Raw genomic sequence first — 22,665 nt, forward strand, 5'->3', positions numbered from 1 at the left:
TTTAACACAAAACATTAGCTGCAAAAAACAGGCTGGTTTAGTATGGTTTACCTGAGACAAAGATGACTAAGTTATATTGTAATGTGTAGTACTATATATGAGGAGTTATCTGTATCACTTTGTAGCCAAATTAGTTTTATTTGCATTATGGATATTTATTCCCACCATGGATGTTTATAGAACAATTACCATTTAATTTTACTTTAAACATTTAATTGTTAAAAGTTAAACTCAATACAAAAGTATAGACAGACATAGGCAGGCAGATAGATAGATAAATAAATAATGTAATAAAAGTCTGAACAGAAAGCCTGTTTAAACAAAACAACTAAATGTAGACTAAAAAGACTCCCCGGCCTTTAGTCATGTACGAGGAACAACTAACAAATTCTGAACTTGTGAATGGAGATAGTGAGCAGCAGTGTGTTTGTAAGAAGATGAGATAAATAATCTGGAGCATGGCCACTTAGCACTCTGTGTGTAAATACAAGAATTTTAAACAAATGGTAAAATCTATTGGGAGCTAATTTATTGAGTACAAGATGGGAGTGTTGTAAGCTTGATTTCTAGAACGTGTTAATAGTGTGGATGCAGTATTTTGTACAGATTGGAGAGATTATTTGTCAAAACCAGTAAACAGGGCATTACAATAATCTAAACACAAATGCGGGATTTTTTTATTTTTATTTTTATTTTTTCGGTTCAACTGCGCAGACCAGAGAAGAATCTAATATTGTACCAAGATTTCAAACACTGGACATTTGAACCAAAGAGGCAAGAGCCGGACTTATTTTAGTATATAGTTCAGGTGCTATAATTATTGTTTCAGTCAAGTTATCATTTAAAACAAGGTAATTGCTAGAGAGCTAAACCCAGTTAACAGTGGGTCTACCTGGTAAAGCTTAAAAGACATATATAGCTGAATGTAATCATCATAGAAATGATAGGAAACGTCATTAAAATACTAAATGAGGCCAGCTAAAGGAAGCATGTAGAACAGTGGTTCTTAACGTGGGTTCGATCGAACCCTAGGGGTTCGGTGAGTCGGTCTCAGGGGTTCGGCAGAGCCTCCGCCGTGACATGCACGGCTCATTTTGTGCACCAGTAAAAAACATATCTATGTCTTGAATTTGAAAAAAATCCTATTTTATTTTTCACTAAAGAGGGGTTCAGTGAATGTGCATATGAAACTGGATGGGTTCGGTACCTCCAACAAGGTTAAGAACCACTGATGTAGAAAGAAAATAATACTGGACCCAGGACTGAACCTTGTGGAACCCCGCAGGTTAGGGAGATAATGTTAGAGGTGGTCGAACAGAGGTCCTATGAGATTTCATGCAACGTTGTACAGTTTTTCAGTTGACCTTTTCGTGATGTTGATAGGTGTGACTGCAGTGTTGTGTCATTTGTACTTCAGATTTTGAGAAAGCAAACTTGTACTTGCTTCCGTATTTACCAAAACAGATTGCAGAGACCTATCAAGTGTACCTTTTAGAGCTCCGTGGAATAAATCATCCAAAACCCAGATTAGCAGGTGGAATAAAATGTAAATTGCTTAGGCACATCTGACAGCACCACAGCCTTAGGGGAGATAAAATAAGATGTGCAGTTACTTGCTGGTCCAATTTATTTAGACTTGCTTGGACCAAACAGGTCATAATAAAAACACAAAAATGAACTTTATTTTAAAATATTCTTTCTGAACTTAAAATAGACCAAAGATTTTCTTTTTAAATCAGACTTTTATTCTTTTCCAGCATTAAAAGAATAAAATCTACAAATGCACACTATTCATTCACTCTACACACCTTATACTCCTTCATCCTTCCCTTTTCTTGAACCAGATCCATTGGTAGTGTGGATGTAACAGCACAGATGCTGTTTTTCATTACTTTGCCATTTCTACCCTCATGAATCCCATTTTCAATCATACATTTAATAATCCACACACTCTGGCAGCTATGAATATATGAATGTAGGCTGTGCTGGACTTTAATAAGCATGTTGAACTTCACAGAGCTGTGCAGAAGGTGTCAGTCGTCCGGTTCATTAGACAGGTGCTTCTCTTTTGCTCTTTCTCACACATCCCGATTTCTCAGGTGCTGCTCAACATTTAATCTGGTGTCCCACTCTGTCGGATACTTGAGGTTACTTAAGGATGTTTAGTTCCAAGTGGAAAATTTCATCACACTCAACAGAAATCTCTACATAGCAGGACAAGTCATTTTCATCTCAGCTTCCAGTTTAGATATCAATTGTGTGTATTTCTGGATGTGTGAATAGTGCAGGTCTAATTAATAAAAAATAATAAAATAAATATTAAGCAACTTTATTCAAGACTTATTAAAATGGAAAAAAAAATACGCAAAGTACCTTTGTTCCTCTCCTTTCTATGATTCACTGAGATTATTTCTACAAATTTCACAATCATGAAAAAGCAAATGGAACGAATACCAGCTCTAAATATAAATAAATAGATTAAAGTATTGCTGATATGTGTGCTTTTGTTATCTGAGATGTGAGCTTAATTTCTTGGATGCGTTTGCAAAGTAGAAAATATTTTTTTGGTAAAGGCTGTGTAGATACTTGTCAGCTATTCCTCAAAATTGCATTAGGCACAAACTTAAACAAGTCAAAAAGAAAAGTCAGAAATGGAAATTAGAAAGCCCTTCCTCTTCTTGCGTAATCTTTTTCTAAGTCATTACCATAGGACAAGCACAGACATTATACATAAAAGCCTATAGAGGATTTACCTCGTACATGGACTTTCTTGGCATTCACAGACCTGTATTTAATAATTAGCTGATTTCTTTCAGGCCTGAAAGAAAAAAAGCTGGGAGGAGGTACTTGTGTCTAGTTCGCTAGTTCTCGTTTGAGAAACAGAGAAACAGAGAGATTTCACCCTCAGTTTTGTTGTGTGGACAGATGTGGCAGGAGTAGTCGCATGCCCTTATTATTTAGAAAAGGCATCACTGTATCTCTGCAAAGATAAACTCTGAAACATACAAAGCAGCTGCTACCAGCAGACCGCCAGCTGATCAGGCTGTGCAGTCCTCATGCAGACTGATGTTGCTTCAGGTGATCTTTCAAAGGATGTCCAGTTTATCTAAACACACATTTCCTTTGTTCCTTCCGCCTCACATCTCTTCTTTTAATCTCTTCCTCATTCTTACATTAGGGAGGCTTAGATACAAGGTAAAGACACAAATGAGACTAATGAGAAGCAGCCACAGTCACCTTTCTTCCACCATGCTTATTAAGACTCTCTCTCTCTCATTCCCTCTGTCTAGTTCTTTGGCGTGATAGTCACCCGGATATATATCACTCGTGTTGACGACTTGAGTAATGAGTACGTTCAACCCACCGAAGAAGTTGTACTACGTCAGAAAGGTCGCTTGGACAAATGGTTCAAATGTATGCCAGAATGGGACTGACAGAAAACGGCAAGTAGCGAAGAGATCTGAGATCTGATGTTCAACTGTGCTTTTTTTTTTTTTCTTTTACGCTGTTTTACTTACTTTTAACAACTTTGTTGAAATACAGTGTACTAATGGATGAGTGGAAAATAATAACTTGTTTAGATATGAACTTTTAACTGCAATGTGCCTAACACGGTCTCAGGGATAAACACAAAATACAAACAACCACTTTTGTTTCTTACTTTTATATGAAATGAGTCTTTTCCAGTGCAACACACAATCACAGTTTGTGGCGTTAATTTTGATACTTTTCTACCCCCGTTTCTTCTGTTGATTAAACCATTGCTTGACCTTTGCAGATTCAGCATTGATTATTTACAATGAAGCGTTGGTATACATAAAAATGGTCTAAGATGACTTTTTTGTTTGTTTGTTGCTTAAAAAAAGCTGGTCCGTTTGCCTTATTTGTATCTCCTGACGTGTCCAGGACAAGTGTTACCTATGATGCTCAGATGTATTACAGATATTTTATTAAAGCATAAAAAAAACTTTATTATGAAATACAATTTTGTCAGTGGCAACAGAAAATAAAAATATGAATCTTAGCAAAGTGGCGTTGCCATAACTGACTATCTCAGGGTGCCTATAAGCAGCAACCTTGTCTTTTAGAAATTGCCACTGCATGCCAGTTTGAATACTGCTGTTAGTAGACTTGCATGTAGTACAGTATGTATACTACTCCTTATTTATGTAGTGCCTGACAATCAGCACAGTACGACTGTCTTTAATCAAACAATTGTGCAGTGGAAACGATTTGTGATTGACGTGTTAGTCATGATTGCATGTTTTCATTTTTCAAGCTGTCTTTTCACAGAATAGTGAAGTTATAAAGGCAGCACTTTAGATCTGCCGTTTCCAAAGCTGTGGACGTGGCACAAATTTTGTTTTCCTGTAATTTGCCGCTTGACTTTTTTATTTAGCTTATCTTTTACATGTTTCTATGATCTAATGAAGAACAATTTGGGGCGTTTCATAATTTTCAAAGACTTTTATTGGCAAATAAATCAGATTTATGTAAACAGTGCCTGTTTGCAGTGTTGACCCTTCTTCATAACAGCTCCCTCTGGCATGCTGAATATCAGTTTCTGAGTTCATGAGTATGCTTCTGATCACTCTGCGAAACAGTATACAATCACTGTGAACTGCCAAAATTGAAGCAGTAAATTGTATGAAGTACAAAATCTGTGCCACTGCCAACAACAACAATCACATGATGCCTAACCACAGGTTCAAAGGGAACAATACAGAGATATTTCCCACTGACTATTGTTGTGTGGAAAGATGTAACAGGAGTAGTAGTGTGGCCTTGTTATTTAGACAGAGCATCATTACAGCAGAGCTATAAGTGCAACTCACTCGGTAATGAGTGTGGGTGTGGAAGTATACAATGTGAGGTATAGCGACGTTTATTTACCACTAATTACCAGCAGTAAATCAGTCACACAGTTCTTCCCGAACATGGTGAAATGCTTGGAAGTATAGTCACAAAATGTCCTTACAACACTATCATGAACTCCCAGAACCTCAAACTTCACAAGCTATGGAAAGCTGACTGGTAACCACACTTTTTTTCCCCCTCATCTTCAACCTAACCACATATTGCACATTGGATTCAAACCCATACCTTCGGTGACTACCTCCCTACTGCTTGTCAAAGTGATGTCACCGAACATAATGCAACACCATTGGTTATTTCTCAAGTTGCCTCACAACAAGAGGGTGCTGGGTTTTCTGCAGGACCTCTGTTTCTACACTGGGACACTATCTTGCAACATAAAACTCTAAATCTAAAGTGTTTCACATATTGGTGAAATAAAGGTTAAAAAACAGATTGGTGTAAATGAATTAACATTGTGACAAAGTGTTGTATTCTATGAAGTTGAACATGATTGACTGTAGAGAAGCAGATATTGCTTTAAAATATATTACAGCTTATAATCATTGTGGTTTTACTATTGACGTTTATATATGCACTTGTTATGACCTAACTGAACAATGTGAATTTATTGTACTGTTGAACTTCTTGCTTCTGATGTAACATCAAACGAGAGACCGAAGTTGTTTTTTTTGGTTTTTGGTTTTTTAGATTGATTGCTTTCTTCCTTTGTCATATGTACTCATTACTATCTTTAACATGTATCTATTACTGTAATATATTATTCTGGGGCTACATCATGGCTAAAGCACATCTGCAATCATTTCAGGTTCCACTCAGTTCTTGCCTTTATTTATTCAGCCAAGGTTTACAGAATATTGCAGTGGTCCAGAAAAATGATTTTTTTTTAAATTATTTTTTTTGTTGCATATTACATATTTTATTAATTTGGTGTTGGTTGAGCTTGAGCATTTGTAACTACTGGCTGGTGGTGTGTATATACTCTGTTGTACGGGGGTTTTATTATGCGTTACAGTTATTTTATACTCTTTACTGTGAGGATGCATTTAGAGAGAATCAGTTTCAATATAAAGCGATAACAGCTTCTCAGCATTAAGGAAATTATTTTTTTATAATTTGACGCATTTAAAAATAAACTATTTTTAGTTACATGGATTTAATTACATTAATGTCACTGAATGTGCTTCGTTTGTATGCCTCATTAAACTAACGGTGCTAAGGGAACTATTTTGGCTAATTAGTTTGTCACAACTAAATTTTTGGGAAATTTGATTGAAATTGTAATGCAAGTTACAAATAAAAATATATTGACCCAGTTCACCGTCCATGTGACATAACAATATATATGGGTAGTTCTGTTATTTTCATATTCATTATTTGTCACTGGTTGTATAAATATGTACAAAGGTGGTCTCATCTCCAAACCTGTATTTAAAAGTTTGTACAGTGTTGGAAAGACTGCGAAACATAATTTGAAAGTATGTTTTTGAAATGCTTTGTTGGGTTTAGGTTAAAAAATAAAATGATTCAAATATTTTAAGAGTCCTGTTGTTTGTCTTTTAGTGAACTGTATTTAAGGAACAAATCATAAAAGCAACTCAATCACCAAACATCTCCCCAAGTCTACACCCTCTCCTAAAAATTGTCACTTCTGGCTCCAACTAATCAAAATCATTAAACTTTAAAACAGCTTTAAAATTATAGTACTAAATAGGTCGCCCTGTGGAGGTATTTCGGGTGATGCTGTATAAATGATTGTTGACATCATACTGTGTATTTTCTAGGCCAGGCTTCATCCTGAGTTTACAGCTGTGTGTAAATTTTTCATGTTGAAGTATGTGAGCATCTACGGACAAAGACAGAGCAGATGAAAAATGTAAAAGTTCCTGAATTATTTCCATAAAAGTCTCCAAACAAAGCCAGTTCTTGTAATAATTCAAGCTGTCACATTCAGTTCCACTGTTACAAACTGTCACTGATGCTTACATGTAAAATGCCCAAGAATGATCCGTATAACAGGACATTCATACCAAAACATACAAGACAACATAAGAATACTTTATTAGATGCGCATTAGAGAAAGAAACCTACTTGTTAAATTGTTTCTTTGGTTTAAACATAATAGCAAAATAAGTAAATGTATTTATCAAAGACTCAGGCTGAGTGACAATAATCTTTTTTGTGTTTAAAATGTTACTATTGCAATATATTGTTTTTTAGTATATTTAGGATAAAACAGTGACCAAAATTTGTGGCAATGAAAACCTCTAAAATTGAAAACTTAGTTTAGAGTCATTTTATTTCTAATTTTACTTTTTACATTACCAAACAGCATTTGTTCTTTTTTCTTCTCAAACACAAGCACCATGTGTACATGACGTCTCTTCTGTTTTACACATTAGAGGAGTTTATGTGAAAAGAGCAGGAATGTCCACAGAGTTTGGTGTTTATCTGTTGTACGATCTTTCTTCCTCCTGCTCCTGCTGCTCCACAGACTTCCTGCTGAATTGAAACCATTAATATTTTACTTTGACCACCACTGAGGACCAGAAAATTATTTTGCTTTATCACAGAAAGAAGACACTTTTGGGAATGATCTGAAAGGAAAGGCCATGTTCCACCAACCAACAGCTTAAGAAAACAATATAAATAATCATAGCAATACACTCAGACTCTGGCTTAATTTTAAAGCAAGTACTGTAAGCTGTCCATGGTACAAAATTAAAAGATGATCACAGCTATTCATCTCCTTGAGAGCAGTGATGTGGTTACCCCCAGACCATTATGAAATTGAGCTGTTCTAGAAATACAACCTTAGGCAGAAATTAAGGGACAAAAGATACTAGATCCTCTTTTTCAGTGAAAAATAAACATAACCTTTTCAAGACAACATTGTAAATATACCTATAATATCTGATAATGTAATATAAACTCACACTAATTCATCTTGTGCTAATTATATTTGTAAAACAATACATTTTCAATTAATTCATTTTGTTAGCTCCACTATAACACAGTTCAATCTTGTATTTCAGTGCAGCAGTAGTATTATTACCGGGTAATGTTGTCTTCTAATGCATGACTATGGAGAAGTGGCCCAAAAAAAAGAAAATCCCCCATAAATTTCCTTAATCTTTTTCTAAACTTTTACTTGAACTTCAAAGAAAACAAACTGAAGTGAAGGAAAGATGTTAAGAATTCATAATGATTACTGGTGTGCTCAGAGAGCCTGACTGCACTTAACACTGGCCTCCTTAATATTGTTCCTGAATTGGGTCTCAAACGGCAATGTCCCAAAAATGTGGTAAGCTCATCTTAGTTGCTTCAGTTCAGTAAAAGAGAACAACTGGTGAAAAATATTACCTCAGCTGCAAGATTAAATTCCAGAGGGAATAAATAGCCTATAAAAGGAAATGAAATGCATGTCACATTGAAATTAGTTGCGTATCCTTGGCCACTCATGTTTTCTCTTCATGCTGTAGAGATGAGCAAGTGTAACTAATGCCTTTATTAAGGCTTTCTGTGACGGAAGAAAAATTAATTATGATCATCCTAAGGCAGCAGCGCGTAAATTGAGGATATAATTAATGCAAACTGAATTATGGTAAACCTTAAATTAACTCTGATCAGTTTTATGTAGCTCATAATCCTTCTTTAGATTAGCTACGCAAGAAGCAGTTTTTATAACAGTAGCATTATGTTCAAAGTTCACCTGTGGGTTTAACAGCCTGCTGCTGAAGGTTCAAAATATATCAGCATGCCAGAAAATATCTCTTATCTGACTGACTGTTTTCACGAACGAGTGTTACTTTGAACTTTGGGACGGCGTTATCGGCTTTCCTTTTATAAAGGATGGTCCGGTGTATAATAAAGAAAGCACTGAAGCACCTTTCCTAGGGATTTAAAGAATTCAAACAGCTCTTGTTATGACTGCCACACAGATACTCCACAGAATCCCTTCACTCTGTTAGGAACCTTGCTAAAACCATAGGACTGCAGCCTGTGTTTATCGAGACAGGAGGCCTGTCCACAACTACAACCATTGTTGTATTTGCTTAAGATAGAATTTCACAAGTTCCCAAGCACCCACTGCCTGAGAGTGGTTACTTGATAAGTTTCTGTTTTGCAAAATGAGAGTAAAATAAATGTGACACGTACAGTGTGTCATGTGCAGCCAGTGCTGTCATAGATTCAGCAGTAAATGGTGGAATCCTGTTGCTGAGCATCTGAGCACGTTTGCGTGAGATAGTCACATATTTCTTCCAGCAAGCTTCCAGCCGAGTAGTTTGTCCTTGACAATTAGTCATGAACCGTCTTGCCTCATCTGCAGGCAAATTTAAGAGGGCAAACCTCTCTTGGTGTGGGAGTCATCTTGTGAGGTTATGGTTTTACAACATGAGAGAAAAAGTACGTGTATCTCCCTCTCAGTCTGGCTTTCTGTCTTCCCCTTGACTTTCACCTCTCCTCTTCAGCTGTTTACACCAAAACAAGCAGACAGCTGTACAGACAGCAGAGTGATTGGTCTGTCGGGCACACGGCATGTCTTATATGACCATAAGTGAAAGGGTTACAGAAGCAAACAGTATATGCTTTAAATCAGATTCTTCACTGGTTTTATAGTTTGTTTATAGTTCCTCTGAGGATGAGGCTGTCTGTATGTCTGCTGCTTCTGTCTCTTTGTGGAATCCAAATCTCAGCAATGTTCAGGACTCTGTGGGGGTCACACCATCTGTTGCAGCATTCAGTCACATTAGTTGTCGCTGAAGATGGTTCTTTACAACAATGACATTTGGCAGAAAGTCTTCCATAGGGAACATTTCTGATCAGGCTTCTCTAGACTGTGAACCAGGGCTCTGCTGTTTATCTTTTACCTCTTACTAGTTCTGCTCCATGATGTGACTAGGAGACGTTTCATCCATTTCTGGCTACTTACGATCAACAGATAATTACTGGCACTGGGGTGAATTCAACCTGAAAAGTGTTTGTTTATCTATTTATTAAAGGGATTTTATTTTTATTTCATTTTAGAGTCATTTTAAGAACAATCATTTCTGTATATTTGAAAAAAGCAAATATGCATAAAAATAAAACAAACTATACTCATAACCACCTGATCACATAGTAGAACAGGTTTCAGCCAGCAGCTGTCAGTTGACCTTTTACCTGTTAACAGAGAGAAAATATATATAAGATATGTAGAGTCATGTGACAAAAAAGTACATACTGTTATTAAAATACACCCTCAGATAACCATCACCAAATGTCATTTTACAATGTGTCATTATTTATTAAACAAAAATGAAACCAAAATACAGAAGCAGTGCACGCCATGATTTAGTAGCTTGTGGATCCAGCCTGACATGAATAAGTAGAAGAGGATGCATAGATGGTTTTGATGGTTTTCAGACCTGAAGCTGTGTATCAAACCTTTCCACTTTGGTCTTTTCTGTCCAAGGGACATTTTCCCAGAAGTCTTGTGGTTTGTTCAGAACGTTTTTGTTCACAAACTTTGCAAAACTGCTGCTATGTTATTTTTATAGAGAAGAGACTTTCTCTTGGCAACTTTTCCAAACAAGCCATACTTGTTTAGTCTGTTTTTTTAATGGTACTGTCATGAACTTTAACATTTGACACTCTAAATGAAGCCTGTAGGGTCTGAGATGAAGCTCTTGGGTGTTTTGCAATTTCTCTGTGCATTGCTCATTCTGACCTCAGGGTGAATTTCCTGGCAATATTGAATGTTTTCCACTTGTGAATATTCCTTCTGATTGTAGAATGATGGACTTTGATTAGCAGCACCTGGTTGCTATTTACCCTCTTAATTTCTGTGAAAGCAATACAGGGAGTGCAGAATTATTAGGCAAGTTGTATTTTTGAGGAATAATTTTATTATTGAACAACAACCATGTTCTCAATGAACCCAAAAAACTCATTAATATCAAAGCTGAATGTTTTTGGAAGTAGTTTTTAGTTTGTTTTTAGTTTTAGCTATTTTAGGGGGATATCTGTGTGTGCAGGTGACTATTACTGTGCATAATTATTAGGCAACTTAACAAAAAACAAATATATACCCATTTCAATTATTTATTTTTACCAGTGAAACCAATATAACATCTCCACATTCACAAATATACATTTCTGACATTCAAAAACAAAACAAAAACAAATCAGCGACCAATATAGCCACCTTTCTTTGCAAGGACACTCAAAAGCCTGCCATCCATGGATCCTGTCAGTGTTTTGATCTGTTCACCATCAACATTGCGTGCAGCAGCAACCACAGCCTCCCAGACACTGTTCAGAGAGGTGTACTGTTTTCCCTCCTTGTAAATCTCACATTTGATGATGGACCACAGGTTCTCAATGGGGTTCAGATCAGGTGAACAAGGAGGCCATGTCATTAGTTTTTCTTCTTTTATACCCTTTCTTGCCAGCCACGCTGTGGAGTACTTGGACGCGTGTGATGGAGCATTGTCCTGCATGAAAATCATGTTTTTCTTGAAGGATGCAGACTTCTTCCTGTACCATTGCTTGAAGGTGTCTTCCAGAAACTGGCAGTAGGACTGGGAGTTGAGCTTGACTCCATCCTCAACCCGAAAAGGCCCCACAAGCTCATCTTTGATGATACCAGCCCAAACCAGTACTCCACCTCCACCTTGCTGGCGTCTGAGTCGGACTGGAGCTCTCTGCCCTTTACCAATCCAGCCACGGGCCCATCCATCTGGCCCATCAAGACTCACTCTCATTTCATCAGTCCATAAAACCTTAGAAAAATCAGTCTCGAGATATTTCTTGGCCCAGTCTTGACGTTTCAGCTTGTGTGTCTTGTTCAGTGGTGGTCGTCTTTCAGCCTTTCTTACCTTGGCCATGTCTCTGAGTATTGCACACCTTGTGCTTTTGGGCACTCCAGTGATGTTGCAGCTCTGAAATATGGCCAAACTGGTGGCAAGTGGCATCTTGGCAGCTGCACGCTTGACTTTTCTCAGTTCATGGGCAGTTATTTTGCGCCTTGGTTTTTCCACACGCTTCTTGCGACCCTGTTGACTATTTTGAATGAAACGCTTGATTGTTCGATGATCACGCTTCAGAAGCTTTGCAATTTTAAGACTGCTGCATCCCTCTGCAAGATATCTCACTCTTTTTGACTTTTCTGAGCCTGTCAAGTCCTTCTTTTGACCCATTTTGCCAAAGTAAAGGAAGTTGCCTAATAATTATGCACACCTGATATAGGGTGTTGATGTCATTAGACCACACCCCTTCTCATTACAGAGATGCACATCACCTAATATGCTTAATTGGTAGTAGGCTTTCGAGCCTATACAGCTTTGAGTAAGACAACATGCATGAAGAGGATGATGTGGACAAAATACTCATTTGCCTAATAATTCTGCACTCCCTGTAGGAGTATACTGCTTCTACATTAAATAGATATAATGAAACACTGTAACAAATTATTGTGACAAAATACTTTCAGAGTCAGTGGAAGCACATCACATTCGACATGGTAAAAATCGCATTGCTGAGTAATCTATATTCAATGTAAGATCAAGATAACTGTGTGTTGGCTAGTCTCTTCTGTCTTAAAAGATCAATTAGCTAATAAGAAACCATAGCATTTCTTTCTAAAGCAAAGACAAGGAGATACACATGTAAGAGTGCAATCAATAGTGTGTGATTTATTATTGAGATCTATAGCTCTAAAATTACTTTGTTACTTATAAAAAAAAGAGAAATCATTGTGCAATCAGATTATTGGCAGACCCATAAAGATCACGGAGATGCTGTATATTCACTCTTCCACTGCAATTATTTATACACAGGTGCTTTCTCCCACACACTGACACTATGTCCCAGTATGCAGTAATGTGTGGGAGTGAGCTGGCCTATTAGTGTTGTAGATAGCCCTGTGTCTGGACTGATGCTGACATTTAGCCCTGACCCATGTAAGAATCTAATTATTTTGTGGGAGCAATGAATGTTTTTTTTTTCTCTTTGCATACTTAAACAGTTAAACTGTAGCTTGCCAATGATACACATTGTTCCTGTTTATATCTTTGGTTAGCTCCAACATGTTTGTGTCGACATACCACATCAGAGACACATCTAATGGGCTGTGGCCAGGGATGTATACTTGACATGTGTACACTTCTCTCTCTGTGACTATTACAACAAATTAGCTAATTACTCTTCAGAGCAGACATGATTTGTCTGATCTGAAGCTGGCATTTAACACTGACAATGACACTCTATAAACTAACAACAGAAATAGATGAAAAGCAGCAACCACTACAGGGTCCCCTGAGAGTACTGCAACAGATGTAATGAAAGATGCATTCATCTAAATAACTTTGAATAAATTATATTATGAACGTTATTTCAAACTTGTCAGAGGAATAAACAACTGCTTTTACTTATGAGGGTACATTTGCAGTCAGCACTTCTTCTATGCATAATTAAAATGGTCTATCAGTAAAGGAAACTGAATGTGTGTATATGCAGAAGGGGATTTTGGTGGTGTCCCACATTAGCAGGTGTTCAGATCGGGTCATAAATCAGTGTACTTCTTTTGAAAGTCATTTAATTCTTCCATATACTATCATTAGTTGTACAGCTGGAACATCTCTATACATAAAAGTTTAAAACGTTGTAAATAAAAACAATATTCAGAATGCAGACATTGAAATGTTACTTTTTTTAAATCCCACATGCTTATGTTTGTCATAAATTTTAGGTAAAGAGTCCTAAACACAGACTTACAGAGAGGCAGATGTAAACATTTGTGATACAAAGAAAGTCCACAATACTTCATGAACAGACAGAAAATACAGAGAGACAATAGGAGATACAGAGACAAAGGGCTGCCAAAGTACCTCCTATCTACTAATCCTAACCATTTTTCCTCGAGGACAAAGGAAAAGTGGGTAGGAGAATTGCTAAGGACTTAGGAAAAGAGAAGAGCAATTCGCTGAGAATTGAAAAAGCCCTACTCTAGTCTCCTTAAAAATGTGACACCGGATGTCCGCCGTTTTGAAACTATAATGTGCAGAAGATGAGCTACAAAACGTGCATCTTACTTCACCACAACGTGTTCTAACTCTGTTATTTTATGGAGCTCGTGTAAATAAGAACAGCCTGTGAAAAATATCTCTTCGTTACAAAGGCTGTCATTTTAAAGAAGAGGGAACATTTAGTGCCAGATTTACTAATGTCTTCAGCAACTTAAAACCTTCTTTTAATGTTAAAAGGCTTCAGGATTTACTAAAGAGGCACAGTGTCAGTTTTGTGACCAGGAATATTTTTGTGACTGGTCTTATGGCAGATGTATTTGTAAGAGTTTCACTTTCAGGAGGACAATAAACGAGTCACAAATGTGAAGTAAAGAGTCTTTGGCACATCATTGACTGTAAATTGAACAAATTAACACCAAAAAAAGCACATCTTGTGCCTGTTGTGGTTGTGATAGTTACTATGAGAGTTTATCTTCAGGAGCGGAGATGATATAAAAACAAGTGCGTAATCAGAACTTTGTGTGAATGGCTCAAAGCTGTTATTACAGTGCAGAAAATTTCTCTCTGTCTTAAAACCTTTCACTCAGTCCTGTGTTTAGAGGCTAGCCCCACTTATTGCTCTTCAATAACACTGTTTTCATGAAACAGAGTAGTAACGTAGTAACAAAATAACTGGGATAGCTTAGGATCTGATGGTAAATATGTTTTGTGTTCTTCTGCACATCATACCGGTCAGCTGTTCCACAAAGATTTCAGATTTATAGGGTGAAACAGTTTGTAATAATCCAGCTATCCTTTAGATAAATCCTGAGCTCCACCTGAGCCCCCTAATCTGAGTAGATAGAACTCACAGTGCACAGTGAGTTCTATCTACTTATTTCTTCTATTAAAAAAGCATGCTAACAGTACTGAAATACTGAAGTTAGCAAGCTCACTTTGGGCCCATGCAAGACATAAAGAGGGAATTCTTTGGGTAGCCCACTATGGGGTGCTCATAGAATATCAATTGGCGACAGTAATACACCATGGGGTACATGTGGGCCCGACATTGTGAGGCCTGGGTGGGCAGGCACCTGTGAGCCCCGGTACCAGCATAAAATGCCCTGAATTTCACATCAGTTTCTTTTTATATTTCTAAACCTCCTTTCATGCTTAAGAAAGGAGAAAAGTGAACCCTGGAATCTTTGTTTGTGACAATGAACATTTAAAGTCTTCGATTTATTGCCACACCAGTACAAACTCACAGTTCATGTAAATGCAATACCAAACTGACTGTGAATACATTACAACCGGTGTTTTGTTTGTTTTACTCAGATAAGAATGGAAAATATGTGTTGACATGTGAATGCAAGATTACCTGTTATTCAGGAGCTGCTGCTGAGTCTAAATATTTCTCTGTGTTGTCCTGTGTGCCATATCTGTGCACTATATTATCTTTCAGTGTTTCATACTGACAGTCACTGTCAGTGTTTTCATTTGTAAGCTATTTAGCAGTGCCATAATCAAATCATTAATTACAATACGTTTTTAGCCTCCGCCCCACACTTTCATTTGTGCCCATGCTAAAAGTTGATCGGGCATCAACACACAGAAGCTCCTACTGTGGCAGCTCTGTAATTTTCTACTTCACTGATTTTGTTTTAGTAACTGCTGAGTATAACAATTCGTTTCAGCAGAGATGTCAAATACACTGTCCAAGCAAAGGCACAACACAACAAGAACTGGATTGACCCCCAAACCCTCCAGATCCCAGTCCAATCAAACATCTGCGGCATGCACCAAAACAACCATGGAGGCCTCACAAACACCCCACAGGACCCTAAAGATCTGCTGCCAGTCGGAATGCCAGAGACTACAGGACGCCCTCAGTTGTCTTGCATCCACGCCCTGATTGGTCCAAGCTGTTTTTGCAGCACAAGGTGGACCTACACAACATTAGGCACTGGGTTTTAATGTTGTGACTGATCTCTGTAACATCATATTCACTGTGCATTTTATTTGTCAAATAAAAGAAAAGTTTTCAAGAACATATGACATTTTCTGTTTAAGTGTTTTGGTTGAGTTTACTTTGTGTGGAGTAAAAGGATGTGATTGTGTGTATGCAAAACTTGAGAGCAGCTTGAATTAGACAACATACGTAACAAACAAGACAATCATCAATATATCAGAATCAAGCAATATAGTAAACAGCTTTGAATACCTATAGAGAGTTTATAGAGCCTGTCTTGTAAAAGCAAAGATGTTTGGCACAGCAGTGCATTCAGATCATAATTCTGATTGCAAAAGCTGCCCAACAAGACAGGCTAGTTTCTTCAAAAATAAAACTAAGGGGAAAAAAAGAAGCCTTTTTGAATGGCCATATATGGAGCAGCTGGAAAAGTAGTGTTTATATATTGTGCTTCCTTTACACCACCTGAAATCTTTCAGGGAGTCAGCTGCGGGGGGTTTAAGGGGAAATGAAACAATTTCGTTTGTCACTCAGTTCCTTTTTGACGTTTTTTCTCTTTGTTTCAAGATTCTCTGCTGGTTTTGTGTCTTTTATGTTCTGGTTTCATACTTTCTTGTAAGCATTCATTGGTTATAGTCTGGTTTATGAATCCCTGGTTTTTCCAGTATCATCTCTGTGTTTGTTTATCTTTCTGCCTCCCACGTCATTTCCTGTTTAGTCATGTCCTGTTCATATGTCCCAGTCCTGATATGAGTGTTTGTTACTTCCTTTTTTATTTTGATAGTTCCTTGTCCTGTGCGAGTTCTGTTCAGTTTTGCATCCCCTGGCTCTTTAGTCTGATAAGTTTCACCTGTTGCCTGTTCTCTCGTCAACCTGTGTGTATATATATCGTCTTAGTCTCTCTTTATCTTTCGTCATGTTCCTCATCAAGCTGTGTATTTCACGTTTGTTCCACGGTCCCTTGTTAGAGCCTCGTTGTAAGTTCCTAGTTTCTGCCTGGCCTGAGTTGTTCTGTATTAAATATTTTCTCTGACTTAGTTCAGCAATAAAGCTGCTTTTGAGTTTTATCTTGTGAGTTTGAGTCCTGTATTTGGGTCCTATCTTCCTGCCACAGACTGAACCCTGACAGAGTGCCCACAGATTCAGGTCAAAATCTGGCTAATATGTATTAATCTTTTTTTGACACAAAAAACATTACTTTAAACTAATTTTATTTATTAAAATCAATAACATATTGAATAGAGTTTTATACAATATAGCACCTGCTTCATATTACACAAACATACAACATTATAGACGATCGCTGAGCATGACCTGCTACAGCTCCCCAAAAGCTCCCCTCCCTTTTAAAGATGGCACTTATTTCTGCCACTCTGTGCTTGCAAGACAGTAATCGAATATATGATAATCTAATGAAGTAAATACATCATGCACCTGCTCCAAGCAGGCACGGGGCCGGGTAGGGTTGGATCACTTTTTTCCCTTAATAAATAAAATCGTAAAAGTAGGGCCGCAAGGTCTCCTAATCAAATCTCCATTATTATATGGTCCACAATGAAACAAATTTTGCTAAAACTCTACACACTTGGTTTGGAGATGTTTTTAAAGTCTGTGTTTTTTTAAATATGGTAAATAGACTGGTACTTTTTTTAATGCTACTTTTCTACTCTGTTTAAGCACTCAAAGCACTGACACAATATATTACAAATAGCTCTAATATATAAATATAGCAGTATATTACACAAATTTGAATATAGATACAGCTGAAATTGAGATGCCCGTCTTGTCATCCTGACTTTTATCCATTTTTTATTCATCCATATCCATCTGTGACTGTGATGATTTCACACTTGACTTGACATACAAATAGATTATGATGTCCTATCACTTTCTTGCAGCACGTCTTATAAAGTTGTCCTCAAATTGATACCTGGACTTAGTTTTGCATGCAAATAAGCAATTCCTGGTACAATCTTTAACTCATTCTTTCCTTTTTTACAGGGTGTCAGTCTATGTGTGTTCTTTCCTTTTTATACTCACAACTGCAATTAGTTTTAATTTTGGAAAACAAAACTTTGTTCAGCAGATCGAAGCTTCAAGGCTCATTTCCTTCATTGCTTTCTGACTGGATGCCAGTGATGTCAGAACCTTCTAATTAACAAATATTAATAGTTATTCAATTTGTGCACTGGAGTTCTACCTGTGAAAATCCAGACTTTAAAACACCAAAGCTATATCTGCTGCTAATGAGCCATGAGTGACTGTGCACATGAAAAACCTTAATGATTAATATGCAGAACATGATTGAAAGGTCATTTCAGTCAGGGGATTCAGGTGCTTTGTCTAATGAGTCTACTGAAGAGCAATTATATCTCTGTCTTTGCCTCTGTCTCTTTTTCCTTCTTTAATTCTTTAAGTTTGGCTCTGACCTTTATAAATAAACACTACAGACGAATCTTTAACTGAATGAATCGGTGGGGTGAGTGGGTCAGATTGTTTGTATATGCAATAAAAATATTTTTGTGACTGTGGTCATTGTCCGTCACAGAGATAAAACTCCTCTGAACATACATCGGAGAAGTTGCAGGTCGCACAGTTGTTGCTGTGCAGAAATGTGATGTCAAGATTTTAAATACACAACATGTATAATCTGAGAAAAAAAAATGAAGAACTTGAAAAAAGGCATGAAAGTCTTTCTGTTAAATCAGGCTAACTACCAGGTTACCAGAGTAATTTGCTTTAGCTGCTATCAGTGCTGCCAGCGAGTTACCTGAAATTAAAACTTGTCAAATAATGTAGTATACAGAATTTACTTTAAACTAATTTTCCTATACAGTAATGTGACAACCTAACATTAAAAAAATTATCAGTTTCTTACGAAACACTACATCTGTGTTGCACTTTAAGCCATTTAACACTGACCTAACTCAAGGGATAAACCAGTGAGTTGCCCATAAATAACAGACAATTTGTATGGAGGAGGTCAGGAGAGGGATACAACAGCGACTCTCTAGTGTCATCTGTAAAACACAGTGAAAGCTCTGTCATGGTTTGTATCCACATTTCAGTCGGTGGTGTTGGAGATCTAGTCAAAACTGATGGAACTATAAGCTGTGAGCTTTGAATGTCCTTCAAAACACCTGGATAGCTATTCCTGAAAACTACAGCTGCTGTATAGAATAATCAAAAGAACTGTGACATGAACTCCTGAACTAAGCTGAAATAAATCAATTACACAAAGATGTCACACCATCTGCGCCTGGTTCAGGATTGCCTGAAGTACAAACTGTATTCAGAGATCACTGAATCATGCTTGATGCTTGATGATCTTTGTTTTGTGTGTTATTTCTAAAGAGCCCTTTTGTAAGTGGTTAAGTTTTATTACAGTGTAAACACACAGGACAAAGGACTGTATGCCCTCGATATGTTTACAACCCCACACGGGTTTTAAAAGACAAATGAGGGCTTGTAAATTCCAGTTCTGTCTGATATCCGACCACTCAGACTTGGTGCTAGAACTGTGGCTTAAAAATGCATTTCAATGTCACACTGGCGTCAGGCTTGGGTAGATCGAAGTGTGCAGTCTTTGCAGGCTGAGCTCTGGCACATAAAATTTACATGGTGCCTGGTCTCTGCTCTGCTGTGTGTGGCCCCCCACTGGTATGTTATTGTCTGAGCGTGCTGAAATAGCGTGTTTTAAGCCTCAAGTCTAAACAGACAATATATGAGTGGTATTTCTGGCATTTTAAAAAGGTCTGGCAGCTTAGAGACACAATGGGGGAGAGAAACAGGAAACATATGATATACGATATAGAATAGGAATTATTGTGAAATAAAGATTCTTGATTATAAATGAAAAAAGTCTGTAAAGTATATTTTAAAGTAATCTTATTCTTGTTTTTTGGAGGATAAGGCAGTTGTATAGTTTAGAATAAAAGTACATACAGTGATTAAAGATTGGGGTTAAATGATACAGATTTATTTTTGTTTACAGGAGAAATGAAGACAAATGGAAGATAATATCTAACAAAACAGTGTTTCTCAACTTATGCTCTCTGAATTTTTTTCACCATTTGTCTGTCATAAATGTGATAAATCAGCCGTTTGTGGCTACAACGTTGCCCGAGGTAAACCATCTGTTGCTTTGTGTGTGTTGCTGACTGGGAGGTTTATTTGGATATCTGCTGCCATCTCATGGTGGACAACTGCAAGTGGAAATCTGGTTAGTTACGCGGGCACGGCAAAATTAAAAAGCTGGGGGGGAAAAAGTTTGAGAACTCTTTGGACTTAATGGAGATTTTTAATTTGAAAAAGAAATTAAACCTAATTGAAGTAAATGAGGGGGAAAATTATACTTTTCATGTCTTTTTTTGAATACATAATCACTCATAACCACTTTAAATCAGGATATTTAAGAGTTTTAATTCAGGAGATAATCCTGGGTATGCAGGGTATAGAGATGTACCTATAGAGCAGGGCCGTGCAGAGAAGTTTAAAGGGGCGGGTGCTCAAAATTAAAAAGGGGCACATTGAACCAGGCTGAATAACAACAACACACATTCATCAAGAATCTAATATGGGATCGCATCATACTACATCACTGTTGTGATGTGGCAACAAGGCAAAGCAAACGTAGCCTATGTTTTACCTGATGGGTACAATGTTGCTGTTGAGGGGTTGCTGCGGCTCCTGCTGCTGATAGTGCTGGAGGGCAGGGCTGTGCTGATCTGAGACTGTAGACATTAAAATGTTCATAGGAGAGATGGTAGCTGATTAAACAAGTGTCATGAGATAATAACTAAATGCAAAGAACATAACAAAATGGGCTTGGAACCACAAAGCAACAAAAAACTGTGAGAAATAAACTAGGCTCTGCCTGTGAATCACTATGCTTCTCTTCTTCTTTCCATCCCCTCATTTCATATATCACTCTCCACTTGCTGTCTATCTGAGAACAAGGCACAACTTGCTATTGCAATAAACTATTATTTAATTATCCACACCTAACAACTGCTGCATTTAATCTATACTAAAATGATGACAGAAAAATGTTATAAAAGCAAAACATTCCAGTTGTGCTTATTATTATTTTTATACTGGAATACCTCTCCAACAACTGGTACATGTGTTAATGTTACCTGTGCTCTTTGTAATCCAGCTGCTGAGGGATCCACTGCCTTTAGTATCCTCACACAGCTCCTACTGTTTCCTCCTCATGTCCTTACCAGCCATGTCTGGACAATGTTATATCATTAGTAATAATTAAAAAAAAATCGAATAGTTATGTCTATAACTTCTGTTCCCTGAAGGAGAGGAACGAGGTACAACACATAAGTATGGGATATCACGCCCTCGCGTGTCCTGGCTGAAGAAACCTTTATTCACGCCTTTAAGGCAGATGATGTGTGATGACACGCGCACGGCCCCGCCTGCACATATAGCCGCTGTCATCACAGTCATCCCTCAGTTCGATAGCCGCTCTTCACCGAGCCAAACTGCTCAGTGGGGCCACCTTGTGTTGTACCTCGTTCCTCTCCTTCAGGGAACAGAAGTTATAGACATAACTATTCGTTCCCTTTCAGTCGATTCACTCGGTACAACACATAAGTATGGGACATATATACACGCCCCACAGAGCAGCCACCGAACCAGAATCGGACCACCACATCCCTAGTGAGTGGTAGACCCAGCAGAAAGGACAGCATGAGCCACCGAAGGGGCTGTAACCTCCAACCGATAAAACCGCACAAAAGTGTGCGGTGATGCCCAACTAGCTGCCGCACAAATATCAGCTACAGGCCCCCTTTAAAAAGAGCCCATGCGGTTGCCATCCCCCTGGTGGAATGAGCCCTCACCCCGTGGGGCAAAGCAAGCCCTCAGGTGCCGTATGCCAGTGAGATAGCTTCTATAATAGAGTGGGACAGCCTCTGTTTGGACAGAGCTCTACCTCAATTTGGATTAGCGAAGCAGACAAACAGCTGGTCACATAAACGCACATTCTGAGTGCGCTCAATGTAGGTGCGTAGCACACGCACTGGACAAAGAGAATGCATCCTCCTCTGCTCCTCAGATGCAAAAGGAGGGGAGCAAAAGCTCAGCAACTCAAACTCCATTGAGCTATAAGATGCAGGCATGATCTTGGGAAAATAGGCAGCATTTGGACGCAATACGACCTTGTGGCCATCAGGAGAGAACTGTGTGCAGGAGGGATGCACAGACAGCGCATGAAGGTCACCCACTCGCTTTGCTGAAGCCAAAGCGAGAAGTAATGCAGTCTTATATGAAAGAAATTTCATATCCACAGACTCAATGGGTTCAAACAGGGGGCTACAAAGGGTCTCCAGCACCAAAGACAAGTCCCAAGCAGGGACACTGGACTTAAGCACGGGCCTCAGCCGGCGAACTCCTTTCAGAAAACGTATGGTGAGGGGATGTGCACCTAGTGTCACCCCGTCAAAGCCAATATGACAAGCAGATATAGCTGCTAAATAAACCTTAATTGTTGAAAATGAAAGGCCCTTATCCAGCAGCTCCTGCAGGAATGTCAAAACATCCATTATAGAGCGCTGAAATGGGAGAGTGTGGTGGTCCTGGCACCACTGCTCGAAGGCTCGCCATTTGTAAGCGTACAAGCCTCTAGTAGATGAGGCCCTAGCGCTCTGAATCGTCGCTATCACACTAGGTGGCAAACCCTTAGCAATCAAGTTTAACCTCTCAGCAGGTAAGCATGAAGGCGCCATAGATCTGGACGCGGATGAAACACTTCTCCTCCCGCCTGAGAGAGGAGATCCCTGCGGAGAGGAAGCTGCCAAGGACTCGCTGCTAGCAGGCTGA

At 38.2% G+C, this 22,665-nt stretch overlaps 1 protein-coding gene and 1 long non-coding RNA gene across 2 annotated transcripts in view; one reads left to right on the top strand and one right to left on the bottom strand.

Annotated features, from left to right (window-relative positions):
- Nucleotides 1–6,415, top strand: part of tspan15 (tetraspanin 15) — a 42,554-nt gene extending 36,139 nt beyond the window's left edge. Inside the window, exon 8 of the mRNA XM_005458925.4 lies at nucleotides 3,291–6,415. Coding sequence (XP_005458982.1) covers nucleotides 3,291–3,434 — 144 coding nt within the window. The 3' untranslated portion in view covers nucleotides 3,435–6,415. The remainder of the gene's footprint in view (nucleotides 1–3,290) is intronic.
- Nucleotides 6,416–7,166: 751 nt separating this feature from the next.
- Nucleotides 7,167–20,518, bottom strand: LOC109202300 (uncharacterized). Its single transcript, XR_002062268.2, has 3 exons — nucleotides 20,480–20,518; nucleotides 9,986–10,038; nucleotides 7,167–7,377 (listed from the first exon to the last, which is right to left on the bottom strand). It is a non-coding gene; the product is annotated as an uncharacterized LOC109202300 (long non-coding RNA).
- Between the last annotated feature and the right edge of the window lie 2,147 nt (nucleotides 20,519–22,665).

Source organism: Oreochromis niloticus, linkage group LG1, assembly GCF_001858045.2.
Source record: "Oreochromis niloticus isolate F11D_XX linkage group LG1, O_niloticus_UMD_NMBU, whole genome shotgun sequence".
In the NCBI taxonomy this organism is placed as follows: Eukaryota; Metazoa; Chordata; class Actinopteri; order Cichliformes; family Cichlidae; genus Oreochromis; species Oreochromis niloticus.